The sequence below is a fragment of the Gekko japonicus genome, unplaced genomic scaffold, assembly GCF_001447785.1.
Source record: "Gekko japonicus isolate JY-2015 unplaced genomic scaffold, Gekko_japonicus_V1.1 scaffold823, whole genome shotgun sequence".
In the NCBI taxonomy this organism is placed as follows: Eukaryota; Metazoa; Chordata; class Lepidosauria; order Squamata; family Gekkonidae; genus Gekko; species Gekko japonicus.
The window spans coordinates 231,487-251,664 of record NW_015170915.1 but is presented as its reverse complement, the minus strand read 5'-3'; the positions used below and the strand labels follow the sequence as shown (position 1 = coordinate 251,664).

Genomic DNA, 20,178 nt, shown 5'->3' with positions numbered 1-20,178 from the left:
TGGCTTAATTGAGACGTTAACAAATAACACAAAGGAGGTGGCTATTACAAGTCTCTTCCAGTATCCACAGTCACTGTAGGTGAAGTCCGTGAAGTGAAGCCAATGTACTACCACGTCCAACAATATGAGTGACACATTTATGCCATAACAATCACCAATCAAAACAGGAATTTATAAGAAATATATGGTGCAGCCCAACAATTTTTTAAAACAGACTATAGATTGGCAAAAGGGTATCTGTGCAAATAACGAAAGGACTGCTTTTGCAAATTTGCTGTCTTGGAAGGCCATCGCCATTAGCTAACAGAGGTTTCTTTAAACATTCCTAGTAGTTTCGACTACAGTGACCACCAGCAGGTGATGCAAATTTGATATGGGAGCCCCTATTGCTCCCACAACTAAAGCCTTGTGGCGGGGGGCAGGTATCTCCATAAGGTGGGCAAGGGTTGACACAGGGGATGCAATTCCCTGTATCCCTGCAAGGAGGCACGGCATCAACACACACATCTCTGGCTGGGCCACACTTTGTTACTCCAGTGCGAGGAGGTGTCACAATTTGCCCAGTGGGCCTGCACACACCATGAGGTCCACATGTAGGCTGAGATTTGGTGTTGCACACAACTGCTCCCTGGCTTCTTCGCACAGCTAGGGGAAAGGAATAACATACTGGTTACGTCATAGTTAACTTAAAACCCCAGATCTCTGGATAGGCCCATCTGTCCCATATTAGTTTATTCTGTAGGCTTCCCTGGTCTGAAGGTTCAGCAACAAACCTTGAGTTGGGCAGCCAAGGACTGCCTATATTAAATGGCTGCAAAACACAGCCCTCCTTGCACCTTTACAAATTCCTTCCCACCTTCCCATTATCTCCTTTCTTTAGGGGGCTGCAATCATTTTTTTGTCTCCTCAGCCTCCAGAGCTCTGGCCCTCAGTTCTGTCACCTCACAAAAACCTTTCCCAGCTCTGCACCATCAAATGCCAGGGGATTTTGGGGGTGGTGCCTGGGGAGGGTGGAGGTTCAGGGAATGTAATGTCATATCCTCCATGATGATGTAGGAATTCCCCCATTCTCTATGATAAATACCATAGAGATCATAGGGATTCCTAAAGTGTCCACTGGAAGTGATGTCACATTCTGCAGTTCTCTACTTGGTAGTGATGTGACTTCCTAAGAATGCTTTAGGAATCCCTACAATCTCTGTGGTTTTTACCATTGAGACAGGGGAAATTCCAAGGGCATTGCAATTAACACTACCCCTCATTTTGTTCTCTCCCAGACTTCAAATCATTGAGGAGGGAATTAGGGCTGAGGGCCCAGCTCTGGGTTGGCTGCTATGGGTTGTCAAATGGCAAGCCTAGTTGTTCCTGTGACATTTATTAGCTTTCAGTAGCCATCTTAGCAGGGGTCATTTCCTGCAGGAGCGCACAGGAGCGGAGCTCCGGCAGTAAGGAGCCCAGGGGGTGGGCACATGTAACAAGCCCCATCCCCTGCTCCCAGCAGCCCTCAGTTGGGCCACGAGGAGCAAGAAGCAGCCAGGTAAGTTGCAGAGGGGGCCCCCCGCCCACCTTCAGGTACAAGCTCTCCCTCCTCTGTGAGGGCAAATCTGCGCGTTCCCCCCCCGCCCATAGCTAGCAATCCAAAACAGTCCAGTGGCACCTTTAAGACCAAGTTTTATTCAGGTACAAGCTCTCCCTCCTCTGTGAGGACAGATCTGCACGTTCCCCCCCCCCAATAGCTAGCAATCCAAAACAGTCCAGCGGCGCTTGAGCGGTGGGTGTGGCATATGCAAAAAAGTTATGCTAATAAGTTATGCTAACGAGCTCCTGCACCTCTTTTTCTACGAAATGACCCCTGCATCTTAGTATGACCCATCACTACTCACTATGATGCTGAGAGGATTTGTAGGCTCCGTAATAGCTTAGAATCAGGGCTGTGGTTGAGAGACAGAGCACATGGTCTGCCTGCAGAAGGTCCCAGGATCTATCCCTGGCATCTCCTATTTAAGGATCTCAGGGAGAAGGAGCTAGGAACGATCTTTTTTTGTCTGAGACTCTGGACATCCATTCCAGCCAGAGATGGCAATACAGAACGAGATAGAGCAAGCTGGGGAGGGGGGGACTCTCCTTAGCTGCACAGCCTCTGCTTGAATATCTCCCACAATCTGTTGGAATTGCTCTAGCTTTGAACTTCCTGCTCTAAGCTAAGGGTTAGTCTCAATGGCCTATAAGGGCATATCTGTCTTTAAGTTCAATGCTCTCAGAATAAAGCAGTTCCTCACTTTCACAGTCCACAAAAGGACCCCTTGTTGAGTAACCCTTTCCCTTCTTCTCATTCAGTTGGATCCACTAAAGAGTTCATGGAAGGTGTGGACAGCAGGTCTTTCGCCACCCCACCCCAGTCTTCAAGCTGCCTCCCGTTTGTCCTGAAACTCCTCTTTCAGGATCAAGAGAGACTTGTAAGCAAAAATAACTGCAGGACAGGAAGCTGCAGCTTTTCCAGAGATGCAAGCTGCAAGTGGACGATGAAAAAGCAATTTTACTTGATTAACTCTCATCACTGCAGCCCTCCCACCTCCTGTGGCAAGTTTTGCATGTGGGACTCTCCTGATCCTCAGGGGGGAGTTTCAGGAGCAATTGGGGAGGTGGTGAACAATCCCCTCCATCAACTCTTTGCAGTGGATCTAACCCATAGTTGGCATCTTGTCACACAGCCCTCCTTACCCTTCACTGTGGCTCTGATGACAGAGAATCAATAATCACATTTGTTAATTAAAACAATCAAATAGAAAAGAGACAGGGATCAAGATTGTAAGGTTGCCAACTCTGGCCTAGGAAGCTCCCAGAGGTTTGGGGGTGATGCAGGGAGAATTGGGGGGATTTCTTCTAGAATTAGAGCTGCCAGGTCCCCCAGGGGGATGGGAACCCCGCCCCCAAAATGCCTGGATTGGGCTGACGTGCCTGGTGCGATGACATCACCTGGCGGTGACGTCATCATGCTAGGCATGTCGCCGGGGGGGATGCTCTAGCATTCGCCCTGAAAACTCTATGGTATCAGAGTTTTCAAACCAAATGCTAGAGTGTCCACTGGTGAGATGCATAGCGTGATGACATCACTTCCAGGTGATGTCATCACAGTACACACATACTATGCGTGTACACGAATGTCCCAGACTGGGAGCTTCTCCACCACCACCACCCCCGCCGCAATAGGTAAGAGAACTGGCAACCAGTGTTCCCTCTCCAGCTCACACATTTTTGTCTTAGCTCTGGAAGGATGGCTCCAGAGCAAACTAATTCATGCAATAGCCAAATTGCTCACTCACAACTTTAATGCCAGTAGCTCACAAAGTAGAATTTTTGCTCACAAGACTCCACAGTTTAGAGGGAGCATTGCTGGCAGCCCTACCAAGAATCTATGGTATACCATAGAGTTTGCACTCTGAAGCTGCCTTTTCCTTCTGGGGAACTGATCACTGTAGTCTGGAGATCAGCTGTAATTCTGGGAGAACTCCAGAGCACGCCTGAAGGTTGGCAACTCTAAGCAAGACAGAAGATTGTCAACATACTTACAGATGTTTACAGCACATTCTCCTTCACTCAACCTAATGAGATAGAAGTTGACAGTTTATTAATAAATATCTTATTAATTCATGATCACTATATGCAACTCGTCCCTTAGCCTGGTGAAAAGTCCTGACACTAGATATGAAGATCTTCAGAAATAGACACATTCAGTAGCTTCTAATCCAATAACTTCTGAATCTTGCTAGTTTGGTGTAGTGGTTAAGTGTGCGGACTCTAATCTGGGAGAATCGTCCCTTAGCCTGGTGAAAAGTCCTGACACTAGATATGAAGATCTTCAGAAATAGACACATTCAGTTTGCTTCTAATCCAATAACTTCTGAATCTTGCTAGTTTATTTAAGCTGTTTTTAGCTCACTTTTTGCCCAAAAGGGACTCAGGGCAGTTTACAATTATTTTAAGAATACACCATGAAATCAGAGAAACAGGTAAAACCAAAATATAACACAAATTAAAACAAACCCAGACCCCTGAAACCCATGCTATTGGAAGGGCTGTCTAAATAAGTCTGTTTTATACTGCCCTTGAAATGCTAATAAGGCCTTTCCAATCCTTTCAGGAAAGCTATTCCACTATCTCACAGGAGCCGTGGCTGAGAAGCGTTGGGGTCAGTAGATAATATATTGATCTAATCAGCCTGCGGCATGGCACTGTAAGTAGGCCTCAGGATAGGGAGTGAAACTGCCACCTCAGGGTACATTGTGAGAACAGGTTGCAAAGATATGTAGGCCCTGGACCTAGGGTTGCCAAATCCACTTACCCCTCGGAGCGGGGGAGCCTCGTCAGTGTCCAGGAAGTCCTTTTGGGTGCATGTGCGCGTGCGCAAAGCGCGCATGCGCCAGCAGGACGTCACCAGAAGTGACGTGCGACGTTGCTGACGTTGGGGGCGTGGCCAAGCTCGTCGGGGGGAAAACCATATGGTTTTCCCCCCGACGAGCTCAGCCACGCCCCCAATGTCAGCAACGTGACTTCGGGGGCGGGGTTCCCCCCGGGCCCCGATTCCATCGGGGCGGAAATCGGGGCTCCGAAGCGGGGGATTCCCCGCCCCCCCGGCCCATTTGGCAACGCTACCTGGACCATATTGACTTTAGATGTCATAACCAACACCTGAAATTGAACCTGAATACAAGCATTTAATGCAGTGACTTAACTTAGGCATAATATTGCAAACTGCAGCTCAGAAAGTTCAGCAGTAGTTCTCTTCGTTTTTGACCACAGTCTGCTGTTATAAAAGCATGGAAACCAGAGCAATAGAAAAGTTTGCAACCCATTTCTAAAGTGTAAACACAACGTTTTAATACTTCAATGGGCAAAAGGATTAACAAAACAGCAAGGCTGAAGTTTTCAACATTATAGGGACAACGTTTGGAATCAAACTCTGGTCAAAATTACTTGGGGACAGCAGCTATCCATGGAATGAATGACAGGCCTCACAACCGGAATGCAGATGTTGCAGCAGCATTTGACAAGAATCTAGATGTTACCTTTTTTGCACAGAAAATTTGTTCAAAAGATTTATGAAGTGTTCCTGTTAAATGGCACTCTCGTCAAACACCATAGTACCTATACTGTCATGCACATATCTTGCATGTACACAGCACTGTTGTTAGTGGACATGTTAGATAATCTTCAGTTTTTATCCATGTTCTTCTGACTCATCATAGGTAATGTTTCTATGTATGTTGCATGATGCAGTGGTTAGGAGCGCAGACTCTAATCTGGGAGAACCGGGTTTGATTCCCCACTCCTCTACATGCAGCTGCTGGTGTGACCTTGGGTCAGTCACAAGTTCTCTCAGAGATGTTCTCTCAAGGGCAGTTCTCGAAAGAGCTCTCTCAGCCCCACTTACCTTGCAGGGTGCCTGTTGTGGGGAGAGCCAGTTTGGTGTAGTGGTTAAGTGTGTGGACTCTAATCTGGGAGAACCGGGTTTGATTCCTTCTTCTTAATTAAAATATGTACACCCTATCTTCCCCTTGTCACTCAAGGCAACCTACAGTTCCAAATTAAAATCATACACAATGCCCCTCCCAAATAAAATGTCTGCAGCTTAAACCCCATTAAAAGCTCTCACAAATAAAAAGACCTTTCAGCTCCTTCAAATATTTACAAAAATTGGCACACAAACCCAACATCAGCAAGCCCATTCCACAAAGTGGGAAGCAGCTATAGAAAAGGAATGGTCTGTAGAGATGCCACCTGAAGTGGGGAAACAGAGCTAGAACATGGCAACCCAAAGACTGCTGTTTTAGTTATTATACAACTTCCATACATTTTTGTGCATGTACATTAGGCTTGCCAAGCCCCCGCTGGGGGCGGGTAAATTCCCGCCTGGGAGGCCCGTTACCCGCCGGTGGCAGATCAGGCTCTGGGGGGAACTCCACCCCCTGCCGGAGGGCGTCCCCAGCGTGATGATGTCATCCGGAGGTGACATCATCAAGTCAGCCACGTTGTGGGAGGGACACTCTCTGAATCGAGGGAAAACTCTATGGTTTTCTCTCGAGTCACGGTGCTCCGCCCCCGATGTGGGTGACGCAATAATGTCACTTCCGGGAATCCCCCCACTTTGCAGGTAAGTCGACTTGGCAACCCTAATGTACATTTTGCAGTTCTCGAAAGAGCTCTCTCAGCCTTGGCAACCCTAATGTACATTTTGGCTTTTTTGTTTTTCTAGGGGGCTTTTTGGGGAACACTCTTCTTTGAGCTTGACGGGTCCTGTCCAAGGCATACTAATAAGGCCATTATAACGTGTTTTTAGAAATATCCCCAAAGCTGAAATAACACCTTTGTTTTCTCTTCTGCAGACCCTTACATAATAGTAGGACTGAATAACTCAAGAGCCACTAAACTAAGGACATCTCAGTGATAATGTACTGTGGGCTTATAACCCTCTTTTTTCTAGTAGCACCTTAAAGACTAACACAATCTGTGGTAGGGTAGGAGCTTTTGTGACTCACTGCTCACTTCTGCAGATACCTGAAGAAGTGAGCAGTGACTCATGAAAGCTCTTACTCTTTTCTACTGCTACAGACAGACTACCATAGCGATACATTTTGTCCTACCTCTTTTTCCTGTAACCCAGGAAAAGCCAATACTGGTCGCTGCACTCACCTGCTTTCCTCTCCTTCCAGCAGCTTCCTATACGTGGTGATCTCGATGTCCAGGGCCAGCTTGAGGCTCATCAGCTCCTGGTATTCCCGCAGTTGGCAGGCCATGTCCTGCTTGGCCTTGTGCAGGGCTTCCTCCAGCTCAGCCAGCTTGCATTTGGCATCTTTCATTGCCATCTCCCCACGCTCTTCGGATGCAGCCACTTCCGCTTCCAGTTTGCAGCGCTATAATGACAAGGCTGTGTGTGTCTTAATGGCACAATATTTGTTTTAATCGTGAATGGTCTATCCTATTGTGTAATGCCCCTGGTCTGCTTATTGCAAACTCTGCAGGTTGGGTGTTAGGGATTAAGTAGAATATGTTATCTTGGGATACTTATTTCTCACAATCTGAATTGGTCATTTCATCCAAAGGCTATGCTGAAGAAGGGCAGACCTTGCATTGAAGGTATATTAATTTTTTTCAGGGCTGATATATTCCTAGGGCAATCCAAGTTTTTAATATGAAAATTATACCTATTTTGCTTCGAAGGCATTGGGATTCAATTGGTAAATGTATCTTTCAATCTTCTCTTACCGCCAATGGCCTGCCTTGTTTGGGGGGAAATTAGCTGTGTGGCAGGGAGAACCAGATGGGTACAGGGACCGCACACCAATTGTATACCAAGGACTGGTAAAGTAGGAAGACTCCAGATTTGAAGAGTAAATAAAGTAGATTTCATTAAAGAATTTCCCTAATTACAAGCACACTAAGCATTCTAAAAGAGCAATCGATTCAGAACTAAGAAAGCAGAGGTGATTGGGAGCGAATAGAAGGGTCAGTTATGGGGTGATACGACCTGTCCAAATGTGCAGTGGTCCATGGAGACGGGATTGTGACCCAAAGAAAAGTTTGGGGGTGGATTGCCAGTTGGCATCAGGGCAAAGGAACACCCTCTGAGGCCATTTGCATGGACGGATACAGACATTGAAAAACAATGCAGAACAATGGAAGTCCTTGAGGGGCTTGTCCCAGGTGAAGACAAAAGATTACCTGGCCCAATGAGGAGTCCCAGGGGGTGCGGCTGTCAGGAGGGGCATGGCCTAGGTGTAACCAATGGGGTTCCAGAGGGGCAGAGTCTGGATTCACAATAGCTCTAGTGGGATTAGCCAGGTGCAGGGTGACTGTACAAGAGCTGGTTGAATGGATTTAATGATCACTAATGGTTCTGCCAAGGTAGACTGAATAGGCTCCCAAGTTTACACAAAAGGTGGGAGATGGGTTCCTGATTAGCATCAGAAAGGATCACTAAACATTTGAATGTATGATTGGTTTATCTCGGTATCCTGAGGGAAGGAGCGGGAAAGACAGTTGTGAAGACAAAGGATTCTCATATAGACATAGCTGAACACAAAAGGGCTGGGTGAAGTTCTGGAGACAGAAGGGCTATGTGCCAGGTGGCAACTGAGTAGCCTTTAGAAATGCAGATACCTTGTGGAACTTGCCTTATGCATACCTTTGCTCGGTGAGGGGAAGAAGAGTGGAGGTTTGCTCTGAGGGCTGCCTTATGCCACCTGAGAATGGAGATCCTTTTCCCAGAGCTGTGGCTAGCTCTGTGTTTCAGGTCAGGAGTGCCTGCCTTGGCCTGAGTTTGTGGGTCTCTGGTTCAGGTTAAGAAGTGGGGTTACCCTAGAGTAAGGCAGTGCCTCTGGGCTACACTTCCCTTAATTTGTTTTCTTCATAAATTGACTAATGTTCTTAAATGTGTAGCTGGAGTGTCACTACATACTGAATTGGGTCAATTATACTCGGAAGCTAGAGCTTGGCAATTGGCTTTCTGTTTCTATTTTAAAGCACTTGTTGGTTATTCCAGATACTTAGCTCCAATAAAAAGCAGATTCTTTCACATTTAAGTTTTTTGACTCAAAACTTCTTCTCATTGGTTTAAGTTCTGACATGATTTGGCCCTGTAGTTCTAAATTCCTTTATTAGGAAACATATCTAGGAGATGGATTATTAAAGTACATATTTTCCTGCCTGCAGAATTTGTACTTCCTCGTTTTTCCAATCCCTCCATCTAGATCACTGCCTTCTTATGCCTTCCATTTGTCTGTCCCAAATTATTTTAGAGCTTTTTTATTGATTAAATGCTGTTATGAGTGGTTGGTTAATGAGGCCCCCTTTTCAGAGCGTTTGTGTGACTGTCCTTTAGGGAAGATCACTACGTTGGTGCATATTTTATTGGAAAGCCCCCTGTATGCAACTCCTAGGAATTGATTTTTGAAGTAACTGTCCATGAACCTTGATGATGTGGCTGCATCCATGCTTCCATGAAGATACAGATTGAAATACTCAGGGGTCATTTCGTAGAAGAAGAGGTGCAGGAGCTCCTTAGCATAACTCATTAGCATAACTTATTTGTTTATGCCACACACCCCTGACATTACCAGAAGTGAGCCAGAAGGCAACACCCACCACTCAGGCTCCACTTGACTGTTTTGGATTGCTAGCTATTGGGGGGGGGGGATGTGCAGATCTGTCCTCGCAGAGGAGGGAGAGCTTGTACCTGAATAAAACTTGGTCTTAAAGGTGCCACTGGACTGTTTTGGGCTGGAGGGGCCAGGGGGAGCTCTGCAACGTACCTGGCTGCTTCTTGCTCTGACTGAGGGCTGCTGGGAGCAGGGGGTGGGGCTTGTTGCATGTGCCCGCCCCCTGGGCTCTTTACTGCCAGAGCTCCACTCCTGTGCGCTCCTGCAGGAAATGACCCCTGGAAATACTTATTCAATGCACCCCCAAACAGAATATCCCAATGGAAAAATGTGAGAAAAGAACGAACACCAGTTCCATTCTACAACATGGATAATTCCAAATCTGAATAGTGTATTCCTTTTATGGGGAAGCCTGGAGGCATTGCTAAAAGGAGATACTACCATAATTGTCTTTCCTTTGGTGAGCAATCCCCATTCTAGCAATAACGTTTGTGGCTGAAATGAAACACATTGTTTCACATTAGAAATCTTTATGTGAGAGGACCGACAATGGCGAAGAGGTAGGGGGTCCGCTTTGCTTGTAGCAAGTTCCAGGTTCATTCCCTGGTTTCTCCATTTAAAATGCTCAGTAGAGCTGCTGCCAGTCACAGCAGACCATACTGACCTTGATAGACCAAGGGTCTGACTCAGTACAAGGCAACTTCATCAGCATGTAGGTCATCCCCACAATAACCCTGTGAGGTAGATTAAATTGAGAGTGGCTGGCTGGTTAAAGGTCATCCAGCATGCTTCATGGCAGAGTGGAGAAAGGAACTCAGATCAACAAGCCTGACACTCTAACCATGTATCAATGCTATCCCTTCTCACCTGCGCTTTGACATTGGAAAGTTCTGCCTCCAGGCGATGGACCACCCTAGTCATCTCAGCAAGCTCCTCCTTGACATTGCGCAGGTTGTCACAGTGTTGGGCAGCAGTTGTTTTCAACTCCTGGTACTAAAGCAAGGAGGGTGGGCAATGTTGGTGGAACCACTGAATGCAACATCATACATGTGACAGTTCATCTGACATACAAACACACACACGCACATGCACACACGCACCAAAGTACCCATCATAGAGCTACAGCCACCAGGGATTTCTCTGATGGGAAGGATTGTGAACAAAGGGGATGCCATAACAGTAATTCCAAACACAGAAAGGGGAGGCACAGAGGGAGAGGGAGACTACAGACAAAAGATGCTCCTGCAGAAGAAGATGCTTCAGGAACTAGACAGGTATATAGCATCAATTCAGTGGCCTAGGGTAGATTTAAGAACAGCTGGATATTCTATGGTTTTACCATAAAGTTTCTGATAGTTCCTAGAGCTACCTACATCATTTCTGGGTTTTCCTCAGAAATGACATAGTGGCAGGCAAGACGTTGTGCCTTCCCTGCCCAGAGCCTCTGACCAGTTGCCCGGAGAAAATGGCTGCTTTGAAGGGTGGAATCTATGGGATTGTACCATGCTGAGACCCCTTTCCTGGATCCACCCCCAAAGTATCCAGGTATTTTCCAACCCAGACCTGGCAACCCTAGCATAAATATAGCACAAAAGAAACACTGAACAGCCTTTAAAAAACCCATAAAATAGTTTTCAGGCCAGAAGAAAACCATAATGCAGCTAAAAAGGTAAAAACCCTTAGTTAAAAGCCTGGGTAAAAAGAAATTTTGGGGACAGGTACGAACCAGGTAATCCTCAGAGGAGAGGGCATCCAAAGATAAGTTGCCACCAATGAAACAGCCCCCTACCTGCCACCTACCTCAACTCTTCAGGCAGGGGCACAGAGACCAGAGCTTGAAAGATGGCTCTTAACTAGCAGGCCAGACAGTACATGGTACCTGCTTGTTTCTCCTAGCTCCCAGAGTTCACCAATTCCTCCCTACCTGTTTCAGCCATCTCCCCCTCTTTTCTAGTACACTGCTGTTTCCACACCACAGAAACACAAAACACACTTTCAGCATAAAGCAAATAGTACCCAGAAGGGCAAATCTCTCCCCCTCCCACCTCCTATGGCATGCTGGGCCTTACCTGGCACTGGCACCAAGCCTCAGCCTCAGCACGGCTCCTGGAGGCTATATCTTCATACCGACGCCTGAATTCCTCAATGACACAGTCCAAATTTAGACCTCGGCTGTTGTCCATCTGCACTGTGACACAGGTGTCTGAAATGCAAGACTGCAGCCCCTGGATCTCCTGCAAGAGGTTCAGAATGCAGCTGCTACACATGTGCAAAGCAGATGTTTTTGGTTCTGTCCAATATGCCTAAATTCATTAGTCAACACAGTGTTAGACTGCTTCAGCTTCCGGATTCGGCAGCTTGTTGCCATGATGGCCTTTCTGGAAGACTTTTTTTTTTAAGGGTTCCACCACACATACCAGCTTTCTGTTCTCCTAAGGGCACGATTTAAGATACTGCTACAGTTTTGGCCCCGTTTCTGTTTCCTTTTTGTTGTTGTTCAGTCGCACAGTCAAGTCCGACTCTTTGTGACCTGAATCGCGGTCTTAATATCAACCTGGAAGCTGGTAACATGAGTTTTTACCTCATGACCAAAACCAACTGAAACATTCCCTCAGTGCAGGGAGGTCCCTCCATACAGAACCCCAATGATCAATTTCTGCCTGAAGGGTTTTAAAGGTATAGGCCAGACAGCTGGGTTGGAATAAAATATGATTGGTGTTTCTGTCCTCCCTGATCCTATTAATCTGCCCTCCCCAGCATTTTTCCTCTTCACAAATCTCTTCCCTGAATATAGGCTGTGGTCACACACAGAAAATAATCCACTTTCAATCCACTTTCAGTGCACTTTCCAACTGGGGATTTTACTGTGGCCCATTCGGCACCTAGCATTCACTCTGCTGTTTTATCAAACCCATGTTGGAACAGAAATTCCCCTCTACATTGCATGCTGCTTTCACTTTCTTTGATTGTTGGATTTTATGGTAGCCTCCACACTGCATGCCGGGTTTTACTTCCTTTGGTCTCTTGGTTTTATGGTACCATCTGCATAGATTTGTGGTCATTTTGGTCCTGTCCACATGAGACGTTTTGGGCTGGGAGAGGGACGCATCGGGGCCGCAGCAAACGGGCGCGATCCCACAGCAACATCTGGGAATCGTGCTGCGCCCATTCCCAGCCCATTCCCAATCTGCCCCTCCCGGCCAAACCCCGCAGCATCACTGCCGGCCGTGGGATCGTCTTTTCGCCGGCGCATCCCCGGCCCCCGGCCATACTGCGCATGCTCGAGCATGCGCAGTTCGGCAGCCTCCCCCTCCCAATCGTCTCTTCCTCCCCAGCATCTGATCGTGCCGGGGAGCAACAGCGCCGCGGCTCAGGGGATCGTGGGATCCCACAGCGGCGTCTCTTTTTTGGTGCGGCTTTTAAAAGCCGCACTTTGGCCAGTGTTTTCCCTGCCATGTGGCAGGGGCCTTTATGACCATTCAGGGGTGGCTCTGCAGTCAGTAGGGCATTGGACCAGGGTATATGAATGTGGTTTTGAGACACATCTTTTTCTGTTTCGGTGTGGGTTTGGTTAAACAACAGAGGGAATGCTAGATGCAGAATGGACCTGTGTGAACTGGCAAGATCCAGTTGGAAAGTGCATTGAAAGTGAATTGAAAATGGATTATTAGTGTGTATGACCGCAGCCATAGTTTTTGGAGTCATAGGCTGTGTGGAATGTGAGATCTCCTTACCTCCTCAAAAGTAGCTCTGTAAAAACAGAGGTCTCGCATCAAGGCCTGTACTTTGGCTTCTTTCTCTGACTTGTCCATGAAAACACAATCAACCTCCTATAGAAATTTGATATTTAAATGGGAGAAAGGGGTCTGATTAGGAATGTATGATTGTCAGTCAAGGTTCAGAGGATGGGAAGAAATTTAGCAGCCAAGCGGAGAAACATCGTCACTTGCCTTTTTAATTGTCACATATCCATTTTCTGCATTTGTTCTTTGGTGACACTCCTCTTCAAACCTGATGGGGAAAACCATGGTATTTTTTCTTTCTTTCACATTTGAATTAATTCACACTCCTTCTGTGCTTACAAAAGCAACCTCCCACTTCTTCTTTTCCACAGCTTCCCTCTAAATCATCCAGCCCAATTTTATTTCATGATGATCTCAAAGTCAAGTGTTTACTTAGCTCTGTGGAGGGACACCAGACTTCTACCCAGAAGTCCGACCTACACCTTTAAATTTCTCAAATCTTCGTGAGATGAGGCAGCTGTGGCAACTCCTGCTTCTTACAGATCCACCCCTATGTTGCTCCTTATAATGAGCTGGGTTCCAGGTATGCCCTACAACAGGCAAGACAAGGGAACATTTGAGAAAAACGGGGGAGAAATTAGCAGGAAAAGCCAGATCTGCTTCATTTGCCAATCCATTGAGGTATTTATAGGACCCAAGGTGCAGTTTGGCAATCTTATTTTATTCTGCTCTTACCTTTGAGGTGAAGAATTCAGAATGCATTGCTAGTGTAGATCAAGATTGAGAACCATAAAGATCTGAATCTTTTGAGATCAGCCATGAAAAATAATTAGTACACTGTCAACATTTTTCAGATGTTTTCAAAGAGTCATAAACTTCAGGTCTTTAATATCTGTGTTGTGTTGAAGCAGTTTTCACCATGGGAGGTTTCTTTGCAGCACTGAATGGATTCATAGTAGATATCACAGGCATGCCAACCCACACACCTACCCACATCACGCCTTCCTCCTCCTCCTCCTCCAGCTTTTTTAAAAAATGTAAGGCTTTGCAACAGTAGTAAACATTACAGGTAAAGACTGATGGCACTTGAAGGCATACAACAGATTCATGAAATCATTCACATTTTTACCTAAAATAGGGAACTTCATGCCTTAAACATGATCAGCAGATACTTATTTCTTCTACTTTTAAAGGAATATATGTAAACTATTAAAATGAGTATATTGACTCAAGCCAGTGGCTGGTCCACACTCAGTATTGCTAACTTTGGCACAGTACTCCTGAGAGCGATGAGGGACAAAATCATGGTCCTTTTTGGGGGGCCACTTGCAATATGCCTCACACATGATCCCATCCTATAAATCTAATCTCATATCACAAGTCATGGAAGAAAAACAAATCTGATTTATTTCATGACCATTTCATGACCTTGGACTTGAACCCCCTCCCCGGTCCCTGAAAAGTATGCTTATCGTGGAAGAAAAACAAATCTGATTTATTTCATTACCATTTCATGACCTTGGACTTGGAAACCCCCCCTCCCCCGGTCCCTGAAAAGTATGCTTATCACCCCAATACATGCTTGGGCCTTGGAGGAAATGGCTGAGATTGTGGGTTGCTGGGGACTTGATAACCTTTCTGGGTTCAGTCCCCAGCAGGCAGCAAAAACAATAAGTTCATTAATTCCCTGTTGGGCCACCATACATGGCTGAGGGCTGCACTGGTGCATTGCCAAGTTGTACAGACATGGTTTGAACGGATACATCAACATGGCCTCCTGTTAGCAGGCAAAAGGTTACACTCACTTTCTCTTATTACATTCCAGAGTCTCTCTCCAGTTTTTCATTTCTGCTTGCCGCTGTGCTCTCTCATGCTCTAGACACTCCAGCTCTTTCTTCAGGTTGCAGGCATACTCATTAAACATGGGTTCCATGTTGCTTTTGCGACTCTTCCTCTCTTGCAAGAAGTCCCACTTGGTCTTCAGCATCAGGTTCTGCTGCTCCAAAACCCGGACCTGTCACCAAGAGAAATATCACCCGCATGGGTGGCTGATTTTGAGAGTGAATCATTTCACACTGGAACTGGTACAGTCCTCAGGTGGGGAAGAGGAGACACTGGTAGCAATGCAAGGTCCAGATCCATTGACTCCTGTAGGAACTTGGACACACTTGAAGTTTCTTTGAGGTCAAAAGCAAAAGACTACCCCAGCATCTCGAGGTGTTCCATGTCATGACTGAGAAGCCAATAGGATGCAAATATAATATTTCACACAACATTTTGATTTATTGGAACTGGGTTTATTTCTTGATTTTTAATTGAACTCTAATGCATAGTAATCATGCACATCTGCCCATATTTACTGTGCAATGAGATCCCAGGAAAATGTAACATCTAATAATCTTTCTATTTCCCCCCCCAAATTAGAGGACTATGCCAAAAGAAGAGATGATTTCAGCCAGAGAGCAATGAGCATCAAATATCAATTATCCCACCCTCCCCAATTCTTTTTGATTGAACTCATTCCCTGTGTGTCTCCCATAGCCTCATTACAACAAAACTACATGTAAACAGTTTTTCCATTTCCATTTCTCTATACATACTCCAAAAGTCTGGAAGGTTACATAGATAAGTGAGGTTGTGCTTGGAATGAAAACGCTAGTCAGTTTGCCCATATCCGATGTCAGTCTTCTTTAGGAATCGCTGGAAACAATATTGTTCTACCATAGAGTTTCTGGTAATTCCTAGAGAAGCTTAATGTCACTTCCAGGAAGCAATGCCATTCCATCACCAATGGCAATTTGTTTTTATTATTTCTTTTTCCTCCCGGATGTCCACCACAGTGGGTACATGACAGCCCTAGCTTCAAATCACTTACCCCTTAATCAGGTGTCTGCTGTTGTATGGTGATTGGAAATCTCTGCCTGAAATCAACCACAAATTTATGAAGAGGCCTTATGCAAACTCTGTACTTTTAGTTCTTGGACTAGGGTGACCAGCTTCCTGGAGATTTGGGATCAGTGCTGGGGGGGGGGATTTGGGGTGGGATTTGACCTGAAATATATGGTATACTATAGATGGAGCTGCGGTGGCTCAAGTGGTTAAGATGCTGAACTGCAGGCTTTGATTCGACTGGCTTTCGAGCAAGGGAACCTTTACCTTTATAGATTCTTCACTCCGGAGCTGCCGTTTTCTGCAGTTGAACTGATCTCTGTAATCTGGAGATCCATGGTAATTCCAGGAGAACTTCAGGCCCCACTGGGAGCCTGGCAAACTGACTTTGCGCACACACATCCCATTTGGGGAAAATAATACTGAATATGGATAATAATATTTACAGGGCTGTTGGACCGATTACTGAGATGATAAGGGAGACAACAAACTTTTTTTTTTTGCAAAGCACCCAGATTCACAGAAGGAGGCCACTGAGTCCATCTTCCTGTTTCCCACAGAGGCTGCCAGATACTTCTGGGAAGTGCACAAGCCAGGGCTTGAAACCAACAGTTCTCGTTGTTTATCCATAATCCCTGGTAATTGGAATTATACTGACTGAACGTGGATGTTCCTTTAGCTGTCATAATCCTCCTTGGATCTGTCTAATCCTTTAAAAAAAGCTATCTACACTAATGGTTGTCACTACATCATACGAATTCCCTAAATAATAATTCACAGTGGAGGTGGCAGGGAAAGACTGAGCCATGTCTGCAGGCAGTGAGTAGCTGGAGCTCAGTGGCAGAAAATCTGCTTTGCATGCAGAAGGTCCCAGGTTCAACCCATGGCATCTATTGTTAAAAGGATCAGAATAGGAGATGATGTGAAAGACCTCTACCAAAGACCTTGGAGAACCTCTGCTGGTCAGAGTAGACAATGCTGACTTCATAGACCAATGGTTAGACTCAGTATGAGGCAGCTTTGTCTATGTATCTTCCCTAAATTGCTCCCCAAGCCAACCTCTTTAAATGATCCATGTGATTCTTTTAATTTGCAGCTATAGCATAAAAAGCTAGAATGCACCAGAGTCCCTCCTTTGCGACACACCTCCCACCTTCTGACTGGGATCTAAGGACTCAGGGATCTGCATTCCTTCTTATACCTGACAAAGGGTAGCTTTCAGACTCTCAAAAGCTGATACCCTGGAAATGTTGTTGGTCTCCAAGGTGCTTCTGGGGTCCAATCTAGCTGTTTCACTGTAGGCCAACACAGCTACCCGCTGAGGCTCCTTACTTCTTATTCCTTACGATGCTTACTTCTGACCCCACCCCACCCTCCAGCCACTCACCTTGTCAATAAAGCAGGCAAATTTGCTGTTGAGGCACTGAAGTTCGTTCTTCTCTTGACATTTGGCTGCTTGAGCCGTGGCATCGATCCCCAGGCTGAGAGGCCGCAGCAGGGTCTCATTGCAAGTTACGGGAGTGATGTGAGGAGAACCAGGGGCACAGAACCCAGAACGCCTGAAACCGTAACCATATCTGGTGCCACAACAGCTGTATCCAGTGCTGGTGCCCTGATAGCTAGATCCACATCTCGGAGGCAGGCAGTTACTGACAGCACTTCTGGGGCCACAAGAGCTGGCACCCCCCAGGCTCCTGCTACTAAAGCAGCCGGCTCTTCCATGACCAACTCCAGCAACCTTTGTATGGCAGGCAGTGCTCACCGGGGATGCGTTCCCCATGGGGGGAAGGACAGCTGAATAAGAGCTGAAGCCCCTGGGGGGATATGCAGGGTTTGAGCAGCAAGACATTTTTCTTTTGTAGGTGAGCAAAAGACGATGGGGGGAAGTGAAAGGTGTAAAGGTGTTGTGGTGAAGTGCAAGGAAACTTGTCCTTTATATTTGTTTGGGGCAGCTGGGCTTGGCCAATGTAAAAATGGGGGATAAAGCAACTTCCTGGACTTTATGAGCTTGGTATGTTTCCAGAACCCAATCCTCATGAGTTGCGTCTTCACAGCATGAAATGGCTGCTCACTCGGCCCATTAAAAGATTTCAGGGATTTCCCAGATTCATTGTTTACTGCACCTACAATGCCATATTAAAAAAAAATATGGTTTATTCCACCCTCCTTTTTTAAACATACAGATGAAACATATAATTAACACATGGCTATCTAGAAGTCAGGATTTGGCCCGCCTACTGCCTTTCCTAGTTACGGTATGTGTTGGCTTCCCTTTTCTTAGTTTATAGACCTCCTACTCGAGGGGAACCTGTTGTCTCCTAAAATGCCAGGAGGCTTAATTATCTGATTAAGTGCCTCCAAATGAAAGGTGGCTTTGATGTAGTCAAGTATTTTCTGCGTGGTACAATGGGAACTTTTGCAAAATCCTTAAACTGCTGAGGAAGCAGCTCTCCACAGCAGGAGAGGCTGTGGCTCAGTGGTGGAACATCTGCTTGGCAAACAGAAGGTCTCGTGTTCAATCCCCAACATCTCCAGCTAGAAGATGAGGTAGTAGACCTCTGCCTGAGATCCTTGAGAGCTGCTGCCAGTCAGAGTAGATAATACTGCCCTTGATAGGCCAGTGATCTGAATAAGTATGAGGCAGATTCATGCTTTCATGTTATTAGAAATGTTTCATAGACATAATTTTTCATGGAGTCACGCTTTCTCACTCACTGTGTATCTCCAGGCAATCGGGGATCACATACTGACTTATGATGATGTCATGGTACTACGTATCTTCTCATATTTGACTAGAAGATGACAACTTCACTGATGACAAATAAAAAGGATGGAGAGGAAGTATTAATCTTCCTAAATGCTATTCTTCCCAAGTATTCTTCTTCCCATGTGATCCCAGGCAATCTGATCAACAAGTTGTCTTCCTCCTAAAAGGACTGCATAGGTGACAATTTTGGTCTTCTTTTTTCTCTAAGACCCCCTCATGAAATCAGAGGCAGCTGCTGCTTTTTGCAGCTGCTGAAGAGGTTTACAAAACTTCCCATCCTTTCAGCTCAACTCTATATGACATTAGACAATAGTCCATCCACAAGCCCATCCTTCCTACTCACTATCAATGCATCTGATTCTAAATGCATCCCTTTAATTCACCACCATTTCCCTCTTGTTGCAGAACAGAATTGCAAATGCACAGTTTTTTAAAGACTGGACATATTGCACAAGCTCTAGGCAAGGACCCAAGTTGCTACACGGTCCCACCTGGGCCCAGCATGACTGATTGTGTATATGTTGCAAATTGCATTTAGCAATTAACATTTAGCAATTATGTTTGCACACAGTTTCGAGACATTAAAGCACAGCTGTGAAATGACATTTCACTTGTAAAAGTGATGCAGCAGCCTGTAATTTCTTGCTGGGGCAGTCCCAAAGGTGCCAAATTGGTCTCCTGTTAGGGGATACATTCACTGTATTTTAATTTTGTGCATTGCATTCAGGAGGGATCTTATCAGAAGCATTGTGACTAATTATATATGTCACCTTATAAAGTTAGGGGACTGGGGTTGGTTATTCAAGGGGGAGAATGTGGTACCTCCAGCCTAGTGGCTCACATATCCCTAAAGTGTGTACGGGACATCACTAGGCTTGCCATCTCTCCCGTTAGGGCGGGGGTCCCTAGATTTGAGATCCTCCACCCCTGCTTCTTAAGAATTAGCCGGTGGGGGTCACTCTAGCAGCAGCCATAGAGATGAAGGCTAGAGTGCCCCAGGTCTCTGACCGTCGGCGGGCACTTCTGCCTTCAAAGTGTGTAGTCCGCTACTCGCCTTGCCTCCTTAGCACCACTCACTCCTGGCATCCCTCCTTTGACCGGCGATCTGCTTGTGTGCTGCCTGCATTCCTCCAAAGCCTACGCTAGCAGACCGAGGTGAGTCCCAAGCAGCAGGCAACCATCCCCTTCTCCTCGCTGAGTGCCCCCTCATGCTGGCGTGCCAAAAGAAAGGCGTGGATGCAATACTGGAGCGCTCCAAGGCAGCTTCGGCTGTGTCACTGGGCCCGCCAGCCCAGCCTCCCAAGAGCAGCGAGGGATGGGGTAGAGAGAGAGAGTGCCCACCAGAAGGAAGGGGACTGCCAGGGCAGCCCACAGGCCCTGGGCTCCCACCCGACAGCTGCTCTGCAAAAGCGCCCGAGAGGGAGGGAGGGAGTGAAGGAGGGGGCCAGCCAGAGCTTCTCCTGTCCACTTCAGCACTCCACCCGGCACACAAAGGCGCACCTTTACCTGCCTGGCAACTGGGACACACGCCCTTTGTCCAGCCTCCCTTCTCAAGCCTTGGTGCAGCGAATCCTGTCTTTCTCCGCCGGGCGCCCCCTTCCCCTGCAAGCTTTTTCTGGATCTC

General features: G+C 46.4%; 1 protein-coding gene across 1 annotated transcript in view; it reads right to left on the bottom strand.

The window, feature by feature from the left end:
* Positions 1 to 325: 325 nt before the first annotated feature.
* LOC107116741 (keratin, type II cuticular Hb1-like) overlaps positions 326 to 20,178 on the bottom strand; it is a 24,926-nt gene continuing 5,073 nt past the window's right edge. The window contains exons 2-10 of the mRNA XM_015418731.1: positions 17,175 to 17,406; positions 14,704 to 14,912; positions 13,106 to 13,166; positions 12,890 to 12,985; positions 11,225 to 11,389; positions 10,023 to 10,148; positions 6,691 to 6,911; positions 3,571 to 3,602; positions 326 to 645 (exon numbers count right to left, since the gene is read on the bottom strand). Of these exons, the coding sequence (XP_015274217.1) occupies positions 326 to 645; positions 3,571 to 3,602; positions 6,691 to 6,911; positions 10,023 to 10,148; positions 11,225 to 11,389; positions 12,890 to 12,985; positions 13,106 to 13,166; positions 14,704 to 14,912; positions 17,175 to 17,406 (1,462 nt within the window). The remainder of the gene's footprint in view (positions 646 to 3,570; positions 3,603 to 6,690; positions 6,912 to 10,022; positions 10,149 to 11,224; positions 11,390 to 12,889; positions 12,986 to 13,105; positions 13,167 to 14,703; positions 14,913 to 17,174; positions 17,407 to 20,178) is intronic.